Raw genomic sequence first — 21,999 nt, forward strand, 5'->3', positions numbered from 1 at the left:
AAGTGTTCGTTTTACTTTTCATCCCATCCCTTAATAGTGATAGTCTTTTCTCTTTTAAGAAGGACATTACCTAACCAAATGAAGTCAAAGATTTGTTTGATTTTAGCAATTGCATTCATGGGTGACTTATTTATCTGTTAAATGTATATATTAACAAACCTGCTATCATTTAGATGAGATCTATTTTATAACTTCTTTAGATGGCCCATTAGTATTCATGGTATTTCGTACAATATTGTTTGATTTTTAAGGAAGTTTCATGGAAAATTATATGTTCGAAATAAATTAAATTGTAATGCTTCGGTCACCCAGTAAAATGAAGGGCTTCTCACTTATACAGCGAGGTAGGAGCGACGGAACAAGTGGTTTGTCGCATAAAGTCAGGAGTTTATAATTGTTTTATCTCCAATTTTAATGGCATTCTGGGATGCTTCTAAGGAAAGCCAATTCCATTACACTTTGGTACATTGCAGTCTTTCTGTCTAATTTCATTTGTGCATTCCTCTGTATTTTGTGCTGTGCTTTGGGGTGGTGTCTACGTGACGGTTATACTTGCTCTCAAATTACAAAATATAAATCTGTGTGGCCTGACCTTATAAAACAGCTGTATCCAATGCATTTGCTTGAGCATGCCATTTTACAGTACTTGAAGAGTGCATGTTGGTGACATTTTTGCATATTTGCTGCAGGGAAGTTTTTAAAAAGTTTTAGAACCGTCCCGTTACCCTTACACATTGTATTCTTTTCATGTCTGTGGAGGTGTTTGATAAATTGGAGGAACATGCCTAGAGCCTTTTGGGAGAGGTGGGGGAGCTAGCTCCACCCGCCCAGAGTCTCTACATAATTTTAGAAGTGCTCATACAACTTTTCTTGTAAAAGTGGAGGCTGCATATGGCAATCTTTCCTAAAAAGTGTATGAGAGGTGGGTTTACTCCTGGTTATCTTGTCTGATTCGGTATCAATAATCCTTCTAACACGGTAGTTAGTGCGATACAGGTTCGCTTTTATTGATGGTTTATGAAAGATTCCACTTGATACAATGATTAGTGTGTAGAACACTGTTATGGCATTTTATGCCTTGGTGCGGTCAGCCGACACGTGTTTCAACCCAAACGGGTCTTTCTCAAGGCTGAACAATATTCAAAAAGGTGCAAAGTGATATGTGGTAAAAGACATTTTGTGACCAGCATGTTTAATTAACAAACATTAAACGTGGTGGGTGATGTGTGGTGGTGGTGGGAAATTTAAAAACATTGCATAATTATACATTGCATTTACAAGTTGGATTATTAACACAGTAGACAGAAGAAAAAATGGGGAGAGAGAAAAGAGAGAGGTTAGCAAGAGCGGTGGGGAGGAGGATGGGCGGAAGGAGGATTGGAGAGATAATTGGTCTTCTTACCAAGTATGTCATGCTGCGGTCCCTGGGTGGGGTTCTTGTTTTATTGTGGGTGGCTGTCCTTATGGCAGTCTAGCTCCTATTGGGCTCTGAAAATAATTCATGAAATAGTCCGTGGTTACAACTGGTATATGATTATGATTTGTATAGTTCGAAGGGGGTGGGTTGAGCCCTTTCTTAGGTATGGCGAGTTTCAGCGAGGGTTGGATCGAGGTGGCATTGCTTACCTTCGTCCGAGTAGTGTCTGTGATGCGTTGCTCCCTGCGGCTTCAGTGGTGAATGAATGCCGCCATGTTTAATATACTTGCGCATGCGCCTACCAGCCATGGTTGGACTGGCGGCGCATGCGTGAGCGTGTGGTGTCCCAGCGGGTGCTACTGCGCGTGCGCGAAGAGATAGTGTTCTTAGGAGGCAAATTGCGCATGCACGGGTGCGAGTTAGCGATACTGAAGTGTGCACATTTTGATGTTTTTCTGAATGGGCCATGGCCCGGTGGAATGGGGCGGTATTGTTGGAACCTAGGAGGGCAAATTCCAGGGGGATCAGAATGGAAGGGTGTAAGTGGTGGTTTGCTAATTTCTGTTATGAGTGGATAGCTCATTTAAAGTGTGATTGAATAAGTCATTACGGATGGTCAGTCGTGGCTTGCCAAGAAATTTGTCGATGTCTGAAACTGTTATTCGTGTTCGTCGGTCGGGCCAGGGTGTGATGCCCATTGAAGTATATCATGGTGGAGGCAGATTTGGTGGTTGAGAGGGTTTACAGAAAGACATTGAGGTCGTGATCTCTGTTAAGACCATTTTTAACACATCTAAAGTGACAGATAAGTCGCGCTTCTTCTTGTCTGAGTTTCTGGATTCTGTCTCCTCCTCTCGGGCCCAGCCTGACGATTTTCAGTCCGATGAACCTTATTTCACTTTTGTCGTTCATTTGGTGATACTTCTGCCAGTGGTTGGCCAGCGGTAGTTTAGGATCTTGCGAATGTATGCTGTTCATATGTTCCCTTATCCTGATGCGAGCTTCTCGGATGGTGCTGCCAATATATATCTTGTCACATACGCAAATCAAAGCATAGATCACATACTTACTTCTACAATTGATGTGCTCCGTGATTTTAAATATTGGGCAACCTGCGAATTTGGCACAGTTAGTTTGTGTCGCATATTTGCACATTGAGCAAGTTCCGCATTTAGTGAAGCCTATTGGTGTTTGCTTGCTGAGCCAGTCTTGTGCCATGATGTGTTTCTCCGCGAGAAAGGAAGGACTAAGTAGGTTCCTGAGAGTTGGTGCTCTTTTGAACGACATGCTTGGATATGTCTCAAGCTGAGGTTCGATATGTTCATCCATACGGAGTAGCTCCCAGTGTTTGGTCAAGATTTTTTGGAGGGCATGACTGTCTTGGTTGTATCTTGTGACAAATCTAATCTTGGGGTTGCATTCCTGTCTTCTGGGTTTAGGTGTTAACAGTGTAGATCTTGGAATGTGTATAGCTTGTTCTCTTGCCGGTGTCAGGCTTTGGGCGGAATAGCCTCGGCATCTAAATCTGCGATCCAATAGGTCGCATTCTTCTGTGAAGGATTTGTCTGTGTTGCAGTTCCTTCTCGCTCGGATGTATTCACCTTTTGGGATATTTCGTATAACACTGTTCCTGTGGCAACTTTGTGCATGAAGGGTTGAGTTCACTTCCGTTGGTTTACGAAATGTTCTGGTTGTAATTTTGTTGTCTTCAATCATAATCTTGAGATCCAAAAAGTCTATTTGTTCCGAGCTGATATGGCTAGTTAGTTCAATGCCATAGTTGTTAGTATTGAGGTAATCCATGTATTGGTTTAGTTCATCTTCTGTCCCTTTCCATATCAGGATGATATCATCTATGAAACGAGCCCAGTTGACAATTAGGCTGGTGTATTTGGTTTCCTTCATTGCATGCTCTTGTTCGTAGGTATGCATGAAGCAGTTGGCTAATGCTGGAGCATAGCTGGCTCCCATAGCGATCCCCTTGATTTGCTTGTAGTATTCACCGTTGAAAATAAATATGTTGTTGTTGAGTGAAAATTTCAGGAAGGATTTGGTCATTTCTACTTGATCGAGGTGTGACGCTGACTCGTATTTGAGGAGGTACCCCATACTCGATATTGCAAGTTCATGGTCTATTGATGTGTACAGGGCCTTGACATCTAAGGTGGCCATTAAGAAATTCGGTTCCCATTTGATTCTGGAAAGTATCTCCAAAGTATGCATGGTATCCCTGAGATAGGTAGGGATCTTGACGATGAGTGGCTGTATTACATTGTTGATGTATCTTGCTAGTGTTTCAGTAATACCGCCAATGCCACTCATAATTGGTCTTCCTTCTGGAATGGTGTCAAAGGTTTTGTGGATCTTCGGTAGGAAGTACAGCGTTGGCATAATTGGATGATCCGTTCTGAGATAGTCATATTCATCCTCTGTAATGAGTCCTATCGCTTGATATTTGTTTAGGAGTTCTCGGTGTTCCCTGAGAATCCTGGCTTGGGGATTGTTGTCCAGTTTCTCGTAGTTGCCCGGTATTTGGAGGTGGTTCAGGGCCATTTTGATGTAGTCTGTTCTTTCCATAATAACTATATTGCCTCCTTTGTCTGCTTCCTTGATCACGATGCTGGTTTCTTTTTGTAGATTCCTGAGTACCGTTTGTTCCTCTTTTGTTAGGTTGTCTTTACTATTACTACCTCTGGTACATCGATCTTCCAATTTGTGGAGGTCATTGGTCACAGCTTGATGAAAGGTGTCTATGTAGTTCTCCGCACATAGTTGTGGATTGAATTTGGATTTGCTTTTAAGCTCTGGGATTTTCATGGATACACTCTGAATCCCTAATTCTTGCATGCATTCTTGCTTGCTCTTGTTGTTCTCTGCAAGCGTGCTTAGGAGGTGGATGTCTTCAAGGTCTCTGATGGTGAGCAGGCTGGGTTTTGGTACCGTTTCTGGTGGTTTGTAAACCGTTGTTTTGGTTGCGAAGAATTTTGTAAGTTTGAGGCGTCTAGTAAATTTGAATAGATCTATTTGTATGTCTACAAAGTTGTTCTTGCTTGATGGTGAGAAGGACAATCCCTTATTGAGTACCCTTATTTCCAGATTCGTGAGTTCTTTGTGTGACAGGTTCATGATCAGATTTTGTTGTGTTTCTGTCCCACAGTTTTCTGTGATTGTGACCTTGTTTGTCTTTGTTCGATTTCCTCTTCCAGGTCTCCTGCGTCCTCTGTCTGTTCTTCCCCCCCTTCTTCTTCTTGAGGGGTTCCTGTATTTGTCAATGGGGTTGCGAAGGATACCGATTTTTTGTTGCTGTTGGGTTGTGATTTCAGGCGACTTGCCTTCTTGTGTAGTTTTATTTGGTCTAAAAAAGACCGCTTAGCTGTCTCCTTTACCGGTAAATTTGATGATTCTTCCTGATCGCTATCAATTTCTGAACTTGCACCCGAGGTGTTTGGGGTACTTTCTTTGGACTTCTGTTGCTGTTGGTTCTGATCATATTTGGGTTGGTAGGTGAAGACCCGATCTTCCCTGTAGTCTTTGTCGTCTCTGAAGAATTTGTGCAGCTTTCTCATTTTGACCTCATCTTGATGGGTTTTGAGTATTCTATACATGGTTTTGTAGTTCTTCTCCTTGGTTGCTTTGGGGGCATCGTATATCTCTATTTCCTTTTTTAACTCTTCTAGTAGGATCACAATTCTTTCATGTTTTCTTTTTGCGTGTTCGATCAGCAGTTCTATCATTCGTAAAGAGCCTGTTATGAGATTTTGTTCCCATTCATCTGCTAAATCTGAGTCGAGTGGGTCATCGAAATCCGGAAAGATAATTATCCTGAGACCCCTCGGTATTTTCTTTTGTGCCGCATATTCCTGCATTGTTGTTTTCTCCCAGAATTTGTTGATTTCTTTTTTAGATAATTTCTCTAGTCTCATGAATTTGTGCTTCAGATCTTCTTGTAGATTTGAATCTCGGAAGGCGTTATCCGTGGATCCTCGTGGGGCAAATAGCGCTCTGATGTCTTCGTTCCTTGACATCATGTATTCTGCCATTCTTTGGCTGTTCCCTTTTTCGTGTTGAATTTTTTTGGAAAATTTCAGGCGCTGTGAGCAAGGCTGGTTCCCTAGTAGTGAGTAAAGGGTCTGGTTGGCTCTAGGATTGGAACCTGCCCATGCTAAGCACCATTTATAGGTTGGAAGGTTTGTTCTGGTGTCGCAAGATCACAGGAGTGGTTAGGGGTTTAGCCAGGACCCCAATTTGGTGCGTATGAGAGGTGGGTTTACTCCTGGTTATCTTGTCTGATTCGGTATCAATAATCCTTCTAACACGGTAGTTAGTGCGATACAGGTTCGCTTTTATTGATGGTTTATGAAAGATTCCACTTGATACAATGATTAGTGTGTAGAACACTGTTATGGCATTTTATGCCTTGGTGCGGTCAGCCGACACGTGTTTCAACCCAAACGGGTCTTTCTCAAGGCTGAACAATATTCAAAAAGGTGCAAAGTGATATGTGGTAAAAGACATTTTGTGACCAGCATGTTTAATTAACAAACATTAAACGTGGTGGGTGATGTGTGGTGGTGGTGGGAAATTTAAAAACATTGCATAATTATACATTGCATTTACAAGTTGGATTATTAACACAGTAGACAGAAGAAAAAATGGGGAGAGAGAAAAGAGAGAGGTTAGCAAGAGCGGTGGGGAGGAGGATGGGCGGAAGGAGGATTGGAGAGATAATTGGTCTTCTTACCAAGTATGTCATGCTGCGGTCCCTGGGTGGGGTTCTTGTTTTATTGTGGGTGGCTGTCCTTATGGCAGTCTAGCTCCTATTGGGCTCTGAAAATAATTCATGAAATAGTCCGTGGTTACAACTGGTATATGATTATGATTTGTATAGTTCGAAGGGGGTGGGTTGAGCCCTTTCTTAGGTATGGCGAGTTTCAGCGAGGGTTGGATCGAGGTGGCATTGCTTACCTTCGTCCGAGTAGTGTCTGTGATGCGTTGCTCCCTGCGGCTTCAGTGGTGAATGAATGCCGCCATGTTTAATATACTTGCGCATGCGCCTACCAGCCATGGTTGGACTGGCGGCGCATGCGTGAGCGTGTGGTGTCCCAGCGGGTGCTACTGCGCGTGCGCGAAGAGATAGTGTTCTTAGGAGGCAAATTGCGCATGCACGGGTGCGAGTTAGCGATACTGAAGTGTGCACATTTTGATGTTTTTCTGAATGGGCCATGGCCCGGTGGAATGGGGCGGTATTGTTGGAACCTAGGAGGGCAAATTCCAGGGGGATCAGAATGGAAGGGTGTAAGTGGTGGTTTGCTAATTTCTGTTATGAGTGGATAGCTCATTTAAAGTGTGATTGAATAAGTCATTACGGATGGTCAGTCGTGGCTATAATAACAGTTTCAGACATCGACAAATTTCTTGGCAAGCCACGACTGACCATCCGTAATGACTTATTCAATCACACTTTAAATGAGCTATCCACTCATAACAGAAATTAGCAAACCACCACTTACACCCTTCCATTCTGATCCCCCTGGAATTTGCCCTCCTAGGTTCCAACAATACCGCCCCATTCCACCGGGCCATGGCCCATTCAGAAAAACATCAAAATGTGCACACTTCAGTATCGCTAACTCGCACCCGTGCATGCGCAATTTGCCTCCTAAGAACACTATCTCTTCGCGCACGCGCAGTAGCACCCGCTGGGACACCACACGCTCACGCATGCGCCGCCAGTCCAACCATGGCTGGTAGGCGCATGCGCAAGTATATTAAACATGGCGGCATTCATTCACCACTGAAGCCGCAGGGAGCAACGCATCACAGACACTACTCGGACGAAGGTAAGCAATGCCACCTCGATCCAACCCTCGCTGAAACTCGCCATACCTAAGAAAGGGCTCAACCCACCCCCTTCGAACTATACAAATCATAATCATATACCAGTTGTAACCACGGACTATTTCATGAATTATTTTCAGAGCCCAATAGGAGCTAGACTGCCATAAGGACAGCCACCCACAATAAAACAAGAACCCCACCCAGGGACCGCAGCATGACATACTTGGTAAGAAGACCAATTATCTCTCCAATCCTCCTTCCGCCCATCCTCCTCCCCACCGCTCTTGCTAACCTCTCTCTTTTCTCTCTCCCCATTTTTTCTTCTGTCTACTGTGTTAATAATCCAACTTGTAAATGCAATGTATAATTATGCAATGTTTTTAAATTTCCCACCACCACCACACATCACCCACCACGTTTAATGTTTGTTAATTAAACATGCTGGTCACAAAATGTCTTTTACCACATATCACTTTGCACCTTTTTGAATATTGTTCAGCCTTGAGAAAGACCCGTTTGGGTTGAAACACGTGTCGGCTGACCGCACCAAGGCATAAAATGCCATAACAGTGTTCTACACACTAATCATTGTATCAAGTGGAATCTTTCATAAACCATCAATAAAAGCGAACCTGTATCGCACTAACTACCGTGTTAGAAGGATTATTGATACCGAATCAGACAAGATAACCAGGAGTAAACCCACCTCTCATACGCACCAAATTGGGGTCCTGGCTAAACCCCTAACCACTCCTGTGATCTTGCGACACCAGAACAAACCTTCCAACCTATAAATGGTGCTTAGCATGGGCAGGTTCCAATCCTAGAGCCAACCAGACCCTTTACTCACTACTAGGGAACCAGCCTTGCTCACAGCGCCTGAAATTTTCCAAAAAAATTCAACACGAAAAAGGGAACAGCCAAAGAATGGCAGAATACATGATGTCAAGGAACGAAGACATCAGAGCGCTATTTGCCCCACGAGGATCCACGGATAACGCCTTCCGAGATTCAAATCTACAAGAAGATCTGAAGCACAAATTCATGAGACTAGAGAAATTATCTAAAAAAGAAATCAACAAATTCTGGGAGAAAACAACAATGCAGGAATATGCGGCACAAAAGAAAATACCGAGGGGTCTCAGGATAATTATCTTTCCGGATTTCGATGACCCACTCGACTCAGATTTAGCAGATGAATGGGAACAAAATCTCATAACAGGCTCTTTACGAATGATAGAACTGCTGATCGAACACGCAAAAAGAAAACATGAAAGAATTGTGATCCTACTAGAAGAGTTAAAAAAGGAAATAGAGATATACGATGCCCCCAAAGCAACCAAGGAGAAGAACTACAAAACCATGTATAGAATACTCAAAACCCATCAAGATGAGGTCAAAATGAGAAAGCTGCACAAATTCTTCAGAGACGACAAAGACTACAGGGAAGATCGGGTCTTCACCTACCAACCCAAATATGATCAGAACCAACAGCAACAGAAGTCCAAAGAAAGTACCCCAAACACCTCGGGTGCAAGTTCAGAAATTGATAGCGATCAGGAAGAATCATCAAATTTACCGGTAAAGGAGACAGCTAAGCGGTCTTTTTTAGACCAAATAAAACTACACAAGAAGGCAAGTCGCCTGAAATCACAACCCAACAGCAACAAAAAATCGGTATCCTTCGCAACCCCATTGACAAATACAGGAACCCCTCAAGAAGAAGAAGGGGGGGAAGAACAGACAGAGGACGCAGGAGACCTGGAAGAGGAAATCGAACAAAGACAAACAAGGTCACAATCACAGAAAACTGTGGGACAGAAACACAACAAAATCTGATCATGAACCTGTCACACAAAGAACTCACGAATCTGGAAATAAGGGTACTCAATAAGGGATTGTCCTTCTCACCATCAAGCAAGAACAACTTTGTAGACATACAAATAGATCTATTCAAATTTACTAGACGCCTCAAACTTACAAAATTCTTCGCAACCAAAACAACGGTTTACAAACCACCAGAAACGGTACCAAAACCCAGCCTGCTCACCATCAGAGACCTTGAAGACATCCACCTCCTAAGCACGCTTGCAGAGAACAACAAGAGCAAGCAAGAATGCATGCAAGAATTAGGGATTCAGAGTGTATCCATGAAAATCCCAGAGCTTAAAAGCAAATCCAAATTCAATCCACAACTATGTGCGGAGAACTACATAGACACCTTTCATCAAGCTGTGACCAATGACCTCCACAAATTGGAAGATCGATGTACCAGAGGTAGTAATAGTAAAGACAACCTAACAAAAGAGGAACAAACGGTACTCAGGAATCTACAAAAAGAAACCAGCATCGTGATCAAGGAAGCAGACAAAGGAGGCAATATAGTTATTATGGAAAGAACAGACTACATCAAAATGGCCCTGAACCACCTCCAAATACCGGGCAACTACGAGAAACTGGACAACAATCCCCAAGCCAGGATTCTCAGGGAACACCGAGAACTCCTAAACAAATATCAAGCGATAGGACTCATTACAGAGGATGAATATGACTATCTCAGAACGGATCATCCAATTATGCCAACGCTGTACTTCCTACCGAAGATCCACAAAACCTTTGACACCATTCCAGAAGGAAGACCAATTATGAGTGGCATTGGCGGTATTACTGAAACACTAGCAAGATACATCAACAATGTAATACAGCCACTCATCGTCAAGATCCCTACCTATCTCAGGGATACCATGCATACTTTGGAGATACTTTCCAGAATCAAATGGGAACCGAATTTCTTAATGGCCACCTTAGATGTCAAGGCCCTGTACACATCAATAGACCATGAACTTGCAATATCGAGTATGGGGTACCTCCTCAAATACGAGTCAGCGTCACACCTCGATCAAGTAGAAATGACCAAATCCTTCCTGAAATTTTCACTCAACAACAACATATTTATTTTCAACGGTGAATACTACAAGCAAATCAAGGGGATCGCTATGGGAGCCAGCTATGCTCCAGCATTAGCCAACTGCTTCATGCATACCTACGAACAAGAGCATGCAATGAAGGAAACCAAATACACCAGCCTAATTGTCAACTGGGCTCGTTTCATAGATGATATCATCCTGATATGGAAAGGGACAGAAGATGAACTAAACCAATACATGGATTACCTCAATACTAACAACTATGGCATTGAACTAACTAGCCATATCAGCTCGGAACAAATAGACTTTTTGGATCTCAAGATTATGATTGAAGACAACAAAATTACAACCAGAACATTTCGTAAACCAACGGAAGTGAACTCAACCCTTCATGCACAAAGTTGCCACAGGAACAGTGTTATACGAAATATCCCAAAAGGTGAATACATCCGAGCGAGAAGGAACTGCAACACAGACAAATCCTTCACAGAAGAATGCGACCTATTGGATCGCAGATTTAGATGCCGAGGCTATTCCGCCCAAAGCCTGACACCGGCAAGAGAACAAGCTATACACATTCCAAGATCTACACTGTTAACACCTAAACCCAGAAGACAGGAATGCAACCCCAAGATTAGATTTGTCACAAGATACAACCAAGACAGTCATGCCCTCCAAAAAATCTTGACCAAACACTGGGAGCTACTCCGTATGGATGAACATATCGAACCTCAGCTTGAGACATATCCAAGCATGTCGTTCAAAAGAGCACCAACTCTCAGGAACCTACTTAGTCCTTCCTTTCTCGCGGAGAAACACATCATGGCACAAGACTGGCTCAGCAAGCAAACACCAATAGGCTTCACTAAATGCGGAACTTGCTCAATGTGCAAATATGCGACACAAACTAACTGTGCCAAATTCGCAGGTTGCCCAATATTTAAAATCACGGAGCACATCAATTGTAGAAGTAAGTATGTGATCTATGCTTTGATTTGCGTATGTGACAAGATATATATTGGCAGCACCATCCGAGAAGCTCGCATCAGGATAAGGGAACATATGAACAGCATACATTCGCAAGATCCTAAACTACCGCTGGCCAACCACTGGCAGAAGTATCACCAAATGAACGACAAAAGTGAAATAAGGTTCATCGGACTGAAAATCGTCAGGCTGGGCCCGAGAGGAGGAGACAGAATCCAGAAACTCAGACAAGAAGAAGCGCGACTTATCTGTCACTTTAGATGTGTTAAAAATGGTCTTAACAGAGATCACGACCTCAATGTCTTTCTGTAAACCCTCTCAACCACCAAATCTGCCTCCACCATGATATACTTCAATGGGCATCACACCCTGGCCCGACCGACGAACACGAATAACAGTTTCAGACATCGACAAATTTCTTGGCAAGCCACGACTGACCATCCGTAATGACTTATTCAATCACACTTTAAATGAGCTATCCACTCATAACAGAAATTAGCAAACCACCACTTACACCCTTCCATTCTGATCCCCCTGGAATTTGCCCTCCTAGGTTCCAACAATACCGCCCCATTCCACCGGGCCATGGCCCATTCAGAAAAACATCAAAATGTGCACACTTCAGTATCGCTAACTCGCACCCGTGCATGCGCAATTTGCCTCCTAAGAACACTATCTCTTCGCGCACGCGCAGTAGCACCCGCTGGGACACCACACGCTCACGCATGCGCCGCCAGTCCAACCATGGCTGGTAGGCGCATGCGCAAGTATATTAAACATGGCGGCATTCATTCACCACTGAAGCCGCAGGGAGCAACGCATCACAGACACTACTCGGACGAAGGTAAGCAATGCCACCTCGATCCAACCCTCGCTGAAACTCGCCATACCTAAGAAAGGGCTCAACCCACCCCCTTCGAACTATACAAATCATAATCATATACCAGTTGTAACCACGGACTATTTCATGAATTATTTTCAGAGCCCAATAGGAGCTAGACTGCCATAAGGACAGCCACCCACAATAAAACAAGAACCCCACCCAGGGACCGCAGCATGACATACTTGGTAAGAAGACCAATTATCTCTCCAATCCTCCTTCCGCCCATCCTCCTCCCCACCGCTCTTGCTAACCTCTCTCTTTTCTCTCTCCCCATTTTTTCTTCTGTCTACTGTGTTAATAATCCAACTTGTAAATGCAATGTATAATTATGCAATGTTTTTAAATTTCCCACCACCACCACACATCACCCACCACGTTTAATGTTTGTTAATTAAACATGCTGGTCACAAAATGTCTTTTACCACATATCACTTTGCACCTTTTTGAATATTGTTCAGCCTTGAGAAAGACCCGTTTGGGTTGAAACACGTGTCGGCTGACCGCACCAAGGCATAAAATGCCATAACAGTGTTCTACACACTAATCATTGTATCAAGTGGAATCTTTCATAAACCATCAATAAAAGCGAACCTGTATCGCACTAACTACCGTGTTAGAAGGATTATTGATACCGAATCAGACAAGATAACCAGGAGTAAACCCACCTCTCATACGCACCAAATTGGGGTCCTGGCTAAACCCCTAACCACTCCTGTGATCTTGCGACACCAGAACAAACCTTCCAACCTATAAATGGTGCTTAGCATGGGCAGGTTCCAATCCTAGAGCCAACCAGACCCTTTCCTAAAAAGTGAGTGACAGCAGAAACTGATAAAACACATCATGAAATGACTTGTGTGCTCGCAACAAATGAGCCGTGCCATATTTGGAAAGGGGGGCAATATGGCAAAGGATGTTTGATGTTTGATGTTTAATCATGTAGAAAATGTACCTGTTCTTCCACCCCATGACGTTTGTTTTGGATTATAAACATATGGGTTGAAACAGACAGGCATCAGAGTGTTGATATTTATCAGCAGATTCAAAGTGGACACCTTGCTTGTAATTCTGTTTGAAGTAAGATTCACAGATGTAATGTTAATCGGGACAGAAATTCAAATCTCTGTTTACTTGATGACTGACACTGTTTGATTCTAAGTTATAGGTCTGTAGGAAGCCATTATAAAAGTATATACTTTTTAATTTACAGAACTGCACTTTCTTCAGCAGCTTCAAGAGTTGGGAATTTTGTCACTTACACCTGCAAGAATGGTACTAGGATCAAGAATCGCTTCTCATGATGATAGGTATTGCCTTTGTAACTTCAAACTGTCTCAAGCTGTTTTTCCAAGTATCTTGCATGAGCAGCATCACCAGTATGTTAACATGCCAGATTCATACCTAATTATTAGAGATGCACAATAAACAAGATGGCAGCTCTTGGTTAACCTTCGATGGTAGATGCTTAACTAGTTTTCAGTCCTCATGCTGGAATCAATACGGTTTATGAATGAATAGCACATCTATAATTGCTGGTCCTTTTTATAATTTGAACTGGTCCAACATGACCATTGCTATAAAAAATGGATAGATCCTAACAGTTGTATTGTAAAAGAATGTATTCAGTTCTTGGGAGTTATAGCTCCCAAAGTTATTCATGCAGATTTGTGCAAAATTAGGTGTGTGGTAAGATTTGCATATTCCATATTTGTATTTTGTAGTTCTATCTTTTATGCAAAATTCTAAATTTGCAAATTTACTCATTTCGGTCTTCCATTCTTCACATTTTGGAGGCAAGGGATTGATGTGTTTTTTATTTTTAGGAATGACCCGCTACATTTTATTTGGGGAAAAAAATGCCCTGTTGCTACATTGAAACCTTGCATGTTGAAACATTTTCATTTCTTAGTAAATCTTGGTTCAATTAAAACATTTTGACAAATTCACAAGTGGGCTATAGCCAGGCCTTGCGTAATAGATATTCAAGTGCCCATCACAGTGAAACAACACAGTAGTCCACCCACCACTGGGTTTACCTTTCACGTTCTCACTGTCAAACTGTGTGTTTGTTACTCACTCTTTTTTACTGACTTGTACATTGTGTGCATGCCAACCTCTCGTCTGACTTCACTTAGAGTAACTTTCCATGCTCTACTACCACGCCTGGGACACAAACTTCGTACCCCGCAACCGCCTTTCCACGCTGGTCCCTAAAACCAGAACCGTCCACAAAATATTCTGATTCTGGATCTGGTAACTGTGCTTCGGAAAGATCTGTTCTAGGCATCACCAGGCAATCTGTGTCTGAGTGACATACACATGACTCATGATGGTCTCTCCGTCTTGTGGTGCAGGTAAAGGAGGCTGCGTTCTAGAAGGTGCACCGGGTTAAAGTGATGGTTGATGAATTCAAAAGCAGTAACTCCTATTTACTCGCTCTACAAACAATATGTTGAGTCTTCATTTTTTTAGCATTAAGGATACCACTGCATGTGGAGGACCACTTCCACGGTTGATCTTAATACAAAGTTTTCTCTGTTCCAAAATTAATGCAGCTTCAGCCACCGGTATTAAAAAGGACGGCATCCCAGCTGTGACTGGATTGAACTTCTTACGATAATAAGCAACAGGCATACGATGACTCCCATGCTTTTGAGTGAGGACGGTTAGAGCAATGCTGTTCCTTTCATGGCAATACAAAATTAACCCCTTTTTATAGTCTGGGCTGGCGTGGCAGCCACAGTGTGGAGGCGGATATAGGATTGACATAGTTAAACTATCTCTGCATAGCCCAAGGCTCACTGCTGGCAGTAACAGACTATCCCTGAAAATGCTCTCATTTGTGTATTTACACAAATGAGGGTATTTTTGGGGATAGTCGGGTCTTAGGGATTTTGTAAACTGTTTCCTTTCGGGTGGAGGATATCAGCTGATATCCCTCCATGATATCATTACCTAAATAATTGACTGCATGGGTGCACAAATGAAGCTTTTTCTTTGTATCTGTGTTCCCTTTCACTGCCAATGATGTTAATAGCACTTTAGTGTCTTCCTTACAAGCCTCGTATGATGGTGAGGCGATCAGTAAATCCTCAACATATTGCACCAACATCAATTCCTTAGGCAGCTTAATATCGTCAAGATCTTTTTCGTTTTTGTGAAAAAAGGGTCGGACACTCTTATACCACTGGGGCAAGCAGGCCCCGGTGTACTGGACTCCTCTATGGTGAAAATGGCTAAATGTGTTGACTAATCTTGTGTATGGGCACCACAAGCAAAGCTGAACCGAGGTAGACTACTGTTAAGTGAGTTGATTTTGGCGGAATACAGGACAGTATGGCGGCTGGATTTGGCATCACCGTAAATTAAGGTATTACCACAGTGTTAAGGGCTCTTGTGTCCTGAACAAAACCGTAAACAAGCTTCCCTGGCTTCTTCACTGGAAATCAGAGTATTACATGGACTAAAAGTAGGGAATATGATTCCGTAGCTTAAGAGTGATTCAATGACTGCTGTAATGCTTACTTCGGCCGCAGATTTTAAGGGATTCTGAGGTGTGGTGGCAACCTCTTGAAGCATCAACCTTTGTTTGTTTCAGCACAGCTGTATGCATTGCTACAAATAAGATTTTGAGGTTTGAGTATTTTACTCCCTATTTTTAAACTTTGAGAGTAAATGTGATTTTAAGAGTAAAATGGCTTTTCTCCTATGCAAGAGAGTAAAATGTATGTGGCATCCAGCCGACCTGTGTAAAAACTGTATGGAAATCATTACTATGCGGCAGCTTTCTGCATTGTGACAGAACGCACATTTCATCATTTCTGTAAGGTCTGGCCATTTGATTTCTACTGTATATATTTAAATGTTGAAGGCACAAAAACCTAGCCAATTACATAGTAAAAGCAAACATTAATTGTATTGTGTGTTTTGAGGTTTGATAGCAGAATTGTCTTTTGATGTTTAAGTCCTGATTTCCTGGAGCTATTACTACCTAATGGTATGCCATGTTATGATACAACAGTGTTGGGAGTGCTGGGAGGCAAGGACTCCATGCTAAATTATATATATAATCTCATGGACAAATGGTTATTTATATAGCGCTTTTGGCAAAGCACTGTACATAGAGCATATATATCAAAAATGATCACAAAACTGAAGCCGGTACTCCTTTATCGAGCTTGAAAGGCTGAGTTGGTCTTGCCGGGATTCAAACCTGCAACCTACAGGTCAGGCACAGACTGCTGCAACGAGGGCTCAACCGGCTGCGCTATCATATTGGCTAACATCTTTCAGAGGTTGGTTAACTGAGTATCGACTGAGGTATAATAATCTCAGTGCCTAGATGTTGGACAAACCATGTATGAAGCGCTACATAAAGTTAAATACCGATCTGGATTATCACAGGGACAGGTTTTGCTGAGTTTCTATTTCAATTACAAATGTAACATTCATTTATTTTTTTTAACAGCGCTTGCACTTCCTGGAGAGTCAGGTTTTGGGTGTTTTAATTGTAGTTTTGAAGATTTGAGAGGCTAGAACACCAGTGATTGGTGTAATGCAATCACTCAGCCTTGAGCAATGACTCTGCTGCCACTGACCATTTATACTAATGTACCTCATTGACTGCAAGGTTGAATGGATGTAAACTAGACCGTGCATAGTCCTCATTTTACACAGTTTTTTATAATTAGAGTGTCCATTAAATTAGAAGTGTAAAAATGATCTGCCTCTGCCTGATTATGCACACAGCAAAGGAATTCTGAAAAATACAATTGTGAAATACTGGTTTGCTTTCACTGAAAAAAAAGCATAATTCGAGGGGGATTGGGTCCTCCGACGTATTCCATATCTATGACGGTAATCACCACAGCTGTGCTGCTTTGGAAAATCTTCGGTGTCTGCGTCCTGCGTCGATGACGTCAATACGCCGCCCTCGAGGTCCTCCGACGGCCGACGTCACTGGATATTTTAAGTAGGACGCATGATGCCCGTAGCCTCAGTTCCGTTTTTTCCACGAACGTGTTCGCTTCGGAGACCTCGGCGCACCTCGACTCTTTGGAGTTCTTGTTCTTTATCGGTTCTTCGAACCTGTTTCGTATTTTGAAGTCTTTCTTCGTGAAGATGTCTACCTCGTCTTCCACACTGAGTCTGGGCTTTAAGAAGTGCAGGGACTGTGGGTCCAAGATATCAGTTACAGATTCGCACGACGCCTGCCTCTGGTGCCTCGGGGAGGCCCATGACACGGATGACTGTGTCGACTGCCAGTCGCTCACGTCAAAAGCCTTGCGGGGGCGCAAGAAGAAGTTATCGGTAGGTTAGGTGTCTAAGCCACGGCAGTCGAGGTCTGCGGGGCTTTCGACAGACGATTCGAGAGGCGACTCTACACGTCGTCGTCGGAAGTCCGGTGGGTCTCGGTCCCGGAGTTGGTCCCGCCACTCCTCTGCCTCTTTCAGGCACTCCCAGAAGCGCCGTCATCGGTTGTCTTCCCCGTCTTCTTCTTCTGAGGACTCCGCCCGTCGGCGGGTCGCTTACCCCACCAAGCACGCGACGCCGGAGGAATGGGCTTCCTTCGGGAAGAAAATGTTGGCGATTCTCGAATCGCAGGGCACTGGTCCGTCCGCGCCTCTGAGGTGGGGTCGGTCGTGATCGGTCGAGAGACACCGCTCGTACGCCTTTGGGCTCGGGTGGTCGTCACGATTCGTGGGAAAGGTCCCGCGCGGACAAGGGGGAATCGTTCTCGGCATGCCCGTTCCAGGTCCCGGTCCTCGACACGCTCGAGACCGTGTGAACCTGTGGTGTCTTCAAGGAAGACGTCGACGCCGGTGGCGCCGAGGTCGTCGACGGACTCTTTCGAGGCCCCGCCTTCGAAGAAGTCGTCAACGACATCGGCGCCCAGGCTGTCGAGGGACACGCTCAGGGCCCCGGCCTCGAGGACTGTGTCGGCGCCATCGATGCTGTCGGCGCCGCGTTCGGCATCTACGCCGATTCACTCGACGCCTTTCGAGGCTGTTTCGACAGGGGTTCCCCAGGGCTCGGTGGAACCGCATAGAAAGTCTCTGGCAAAGGCCAAGCATGGCTTTGTTCCGCATCCTGTGCCTTCTTTCCGCCAGCTTGAGTTTATTTCGGAGGTGGATGAGGGCTCTGATGATGGCATGGTTCCGGATTCGGTACCGGATGAGATTTTCTCGGGCCATAGCCAGATTGAAGACTTGCAGCAATTCCTGCACGATGCTAGTGGCCTGGACACCTCTCCGGAGGTGGAGTTTTGTAGGCCTGAGCCTGGCACTCATGCGGACTCCGTACCGGCGCCTTATGTCCAGGGTCACAGATTACTTGGGTTGGTCTTCTCCCAAGGGGATTTTCTTCAGGATGACCTTACAGATATCCTCGACCAAGGTCCACCAACTCCAACTGACCCGGACTGCCGTTCCATATGGCTCTACAGAGGAGGGTGGTGGTGGCTTGGACTGCTTCGGAGTGTCTCCCGGCAGTGGGCAAGTCTTTGCCGTGAAAATACCCCTGCTACTTGACCAAGCACCCCACTCCGGAGCGTTTGGTGGTGCAAGCTGCTACGGCCCCCGGCAAAGCAGGTGTCGTATTCTACCATCCCTCCTGATGGGGACGACAAGCGTTTTGACGGCTGGGCAAAGAAAGTGTTTTCTTCAGGGGGTATGGCGCTTCAGGAGGCCAACTCCGTATGTGCCTTGTCACGTTTCACGCACTCTGTGGAACTGTTTCCTTAGCGACTGAACATATTCCCGAAGGGGATGAACGGGATGGTTTCCTTGCCATGGTTCAGGATGGTAAGGACGCCATGTGTGAGGCCGTTCTGTCGGGTTTGGACATGGCAGATTGCGTCAGCCGGTCCATGGTGGCGAGCACTGCGATACGCAGGTTTGCGTGGTTGCGGAAGTCGGGGTTTGCTCCTGATGTGCAGGCCCGGCTCCTCAACATGCCCTTTGACGGGGAACATCTTTTTGGCAGCAAGGCTGACAAGAGCCTTGAGAGTTTGCAGACCTGCAAAGCTGCGGCAAAGTCGTTTGGCGCTGCAGTTCGCCAACCTCCGCCTTTTCGTCCTAGGGGACAGCAATGGAGAGGAGGTTCCTTTTGTTATTACTCGTCCTTTGGTTAAGCGAGAGGAGCTGCCAGTCAAAGGGGCCACCGTAGGAGTGCCAGAGGTGGAAAGCAAGGTACTCGAGGTGCCAAGGCCACTCGGGCTGTTGTCTCTTTGCCCTGAGGCAATGCCGCAGCCGCTTCAGCTTCAGCTCAGTCATGAGGCCATGTCTCATGGTTCGCCGGTTGGGGGAAGGCTTGCGCAGCATCTTGCAGAGTGGCGCACCATTACTTCAGATGTGTGGGTTCTGGAGATCATAACCCATGGCTACTGTCTTCCTTTCCAGCAGAGGCCTCAAGACAATCCACCGGGGAATCTCCCTTTGAAGAGTCCGGATTCGCTCCTTGCGCAGGAAATTCAATCCCTGCTGGAGAAAGGCGCCATAGAACTGGTGCCTGTAGCGGAGAGGTACAAGGGATGGTATTCCCCTTATTTTTTGATTTCCAAGAAAAACTGGGGATTGAGACCCATCATGGACTTGCGCGGTTTGAACAAACTCCTCAGGAAGGACAAGTTCAAGATGGTTACTCAAGTCCTCCAGGCCCTTCGCCTTCAGGACTGGTTGGTATCTCTCGACCTCAAGGACGCTTATTTTCATGTGCCGATACATCCAAAGCACAAGAAGTACCTGAGGTTCGCGGTTGGCGACTTGCACTTTCAGTTTCGGGTCCTGCCGTTCGGATTGACCTCCGCCCCGAGGGTCTTCACCAAGCTCATGGTAGTGGTGGCAGCGCACCTCAGGAAAGGGGGAATTCACATCTACCCCTACCTGGACGATTTGTTGATCAGGGCGCACTCTCCCGAACAAGTCCTGGATCATCTGTCAGTCACCTGCCACTCCCTCCACAAGCTGGGCTTCTCCCTCAACTTGAAGTCCCATTTGACACCAACTCAGAGGCTCCAGTACATCGGAGCAGTGCTCGACATGTCCCTCGGGCATTGTTTTCCTCCCCAAGTGAGGGCTCATCACATTCAGCAGATGGTGCACAAGTTTCAGCTTGCCCCGAGTCTCCCAGCGTTCAAATTCCTGAGATTGCTCGGCCTCATGGCATCCTGCATTCTTCTGGTGCCAGAGGCCAGGTTGCGGATTAGATCTTTGCAATGGGCACTCAAGGGCCAGTGGTCTCAGTCCTCCGGCCGGATGTCGGACCCTGTTCAGGTGCTGTCCTCGGTCGCCCAGGACCTTCTGTGGTGGGCCGTCGAAGACCATCTAATGGAGGGGCTCCCTTTTGGCTACCCTGGCCGGAGGTGACGATCGTGAAGGACGCGTCCCTCACGGGGTGGGGAGCTCATGCCAACGAGTTGACAGTCGGCAGTCGTTGGTCTCCGTCGGAGTCCAGACTCCATATCAATCTGTTGGAGCTGAGGGCCGTCAGGCTAGCCCTGAAGGCTTTTCTGCTGACTGTGCGAGGGAAGAATGTCCTGGTCCTGACAGACAACACTGTGGCCATGCATTACATGAACATAAAGCGGGGGGCAGGGTCACTTCCTCTGTGCAGGGAGGATGCAGCCCTGCTTCTGGGCAATCCAGCAGGAAGTTTCGATCTCGGCAGTTCATCTGGCCGGAGACGACAACGAGATGGCGGACACTCTGAGCAGGCAGAGCGCGATCTCTCACGAGTGGGAGTTGGCTCAGGAGATTCTCTTGGAGATCTTTGCCATGTGGGGGACCCCTCAAGTGGATCTCTTCGCCTCCAGTGTGGAAGTGCGAGGTGTTCTGCTTGCGGGAATTTCCTCCAAAAGGAGCCTTAGGAGACGCGTTCATGGTAAAGTGGTCATTCCTGCTGCTGTACGCGTTTCCTCCAGTCCCCGTCATCCCGCAAGTACTGCAGAGATTACGGAGGTTCGGTTCCCGGATGATCCTCATTGCTCCGGCGTGGGCCCGGAGGACGTGGTACCCGGACCTTCTCGACTTGTCCATCTGCCCTCCACATCGTCTTCCCTACCAAGACGATCTGCTCTCACGGAAGGTGGGGGGTCAGGTTCTCCATCCAGAGGTCAGATCCCTCAACCTTCACGCTTGGTTTCTGAAAGGTTGAGGTATATGGATTGGGACCTCCCTAAAGACGTGGTGGAGGTGTTGCTCTCGGCCCAACGGCCAGCAACAAAGTCCTAGTACCGTTGCCATCGCAGTAAGTTCTGCGACTGGTGCAGGGTTAAGAATGTGGATCCTTTTGCATGTGACATTCCCATGGTTCTGTCTTTTTTGCTTTCTTTGGCCCACAGGGGCTTGCAAGTGGGTACCGTTAAAGGTTACCTGGCGGCGCTGTCCATATTTAAGTGCTCGTCTGAAGAGCGTTCCTATTTTAAAATTCCTTTAATTTCTCAGTTTCTGAAAGGGCTCACTAATTTGTTCCCTTCGTCACCTTTCCTGGTGCCTGGTTGGGATGTGAACCTTGTTCTCAAGTTTTTGATCCGTGCTCCATTTGAGCCTTTGCATTCATGCCCTTTGAGACTGTTGACTCTTAAAACTGTGTTTTTGGTTGCAGTCACTTCCGCTCGCAGAGTGAGTGAGTTACAGGCACTTTGAGTTAAGCCACCCTTCACTGTGTTTCATAAGGACAGGGTTGTCCTTAGAGTTCGTCCTTCCTTTCTTCCGAATGTGTTGTCGGAATTTCATTTAAGCCAGAAGGTTGTACTTTCAGCGTTTTATCCTCCTCCACATCCTGGTAAGGAAGAGGAGAGGCTCCATAGGCTTGATCCTAGGAGAGCGTTAAGCTTTTATATTTCACACATGTCCCGGGTCAGAGTGGACGATCAACTCTTCATTGGTTACACTAGAAAGCGTTTGGGACAAGCTGTAACGAAACAGACTTTGTCTCGCTGGATTATT

General features: G+C 45.4%; 1 protein-coding gene across 3 annotated transcripts in view; it reads left to right on the top strand.

Moving 5' to 3' along the window:
* N4BP1 (NEDD4 binding protein 1) overlaps positions 1–21,999 on the top strand; it is a 510,620-nt gene that overhangs the window by 168,727 nt on the left and 319,894 nt on the right. For all 3 annotated transcript variants that reach the window (XM_069607045.1, XM_069607047.1, XM_069607046.1), the window contains exon 4: positions 13,263–13,359. In XM_069607045.1, the coding sequence (XP_069463146.1) occupies positions 13,263–13,359 (97 nt within the window). The remainder of the gene's footprint in view (positions 1–13,262; positions 13,360–21,999) is intronic.

Source organism: Ambystoma mexicanum, chromosome 1p (genome assembly GCF_040938575.1).
Source record: "Ambystoma mexicanum isolate Mex_15411 chromosome 1p, UKY_AmexF1_1, whole genome shotgun sequence".
Classification (NCBI taxonomy): domain Eukaryota; kingdom Metazoa; phylum Chordata; class Amphibia; order Caudata; family Ambystomatidae; genus Ambystoma; species Ambystoma mexicanum.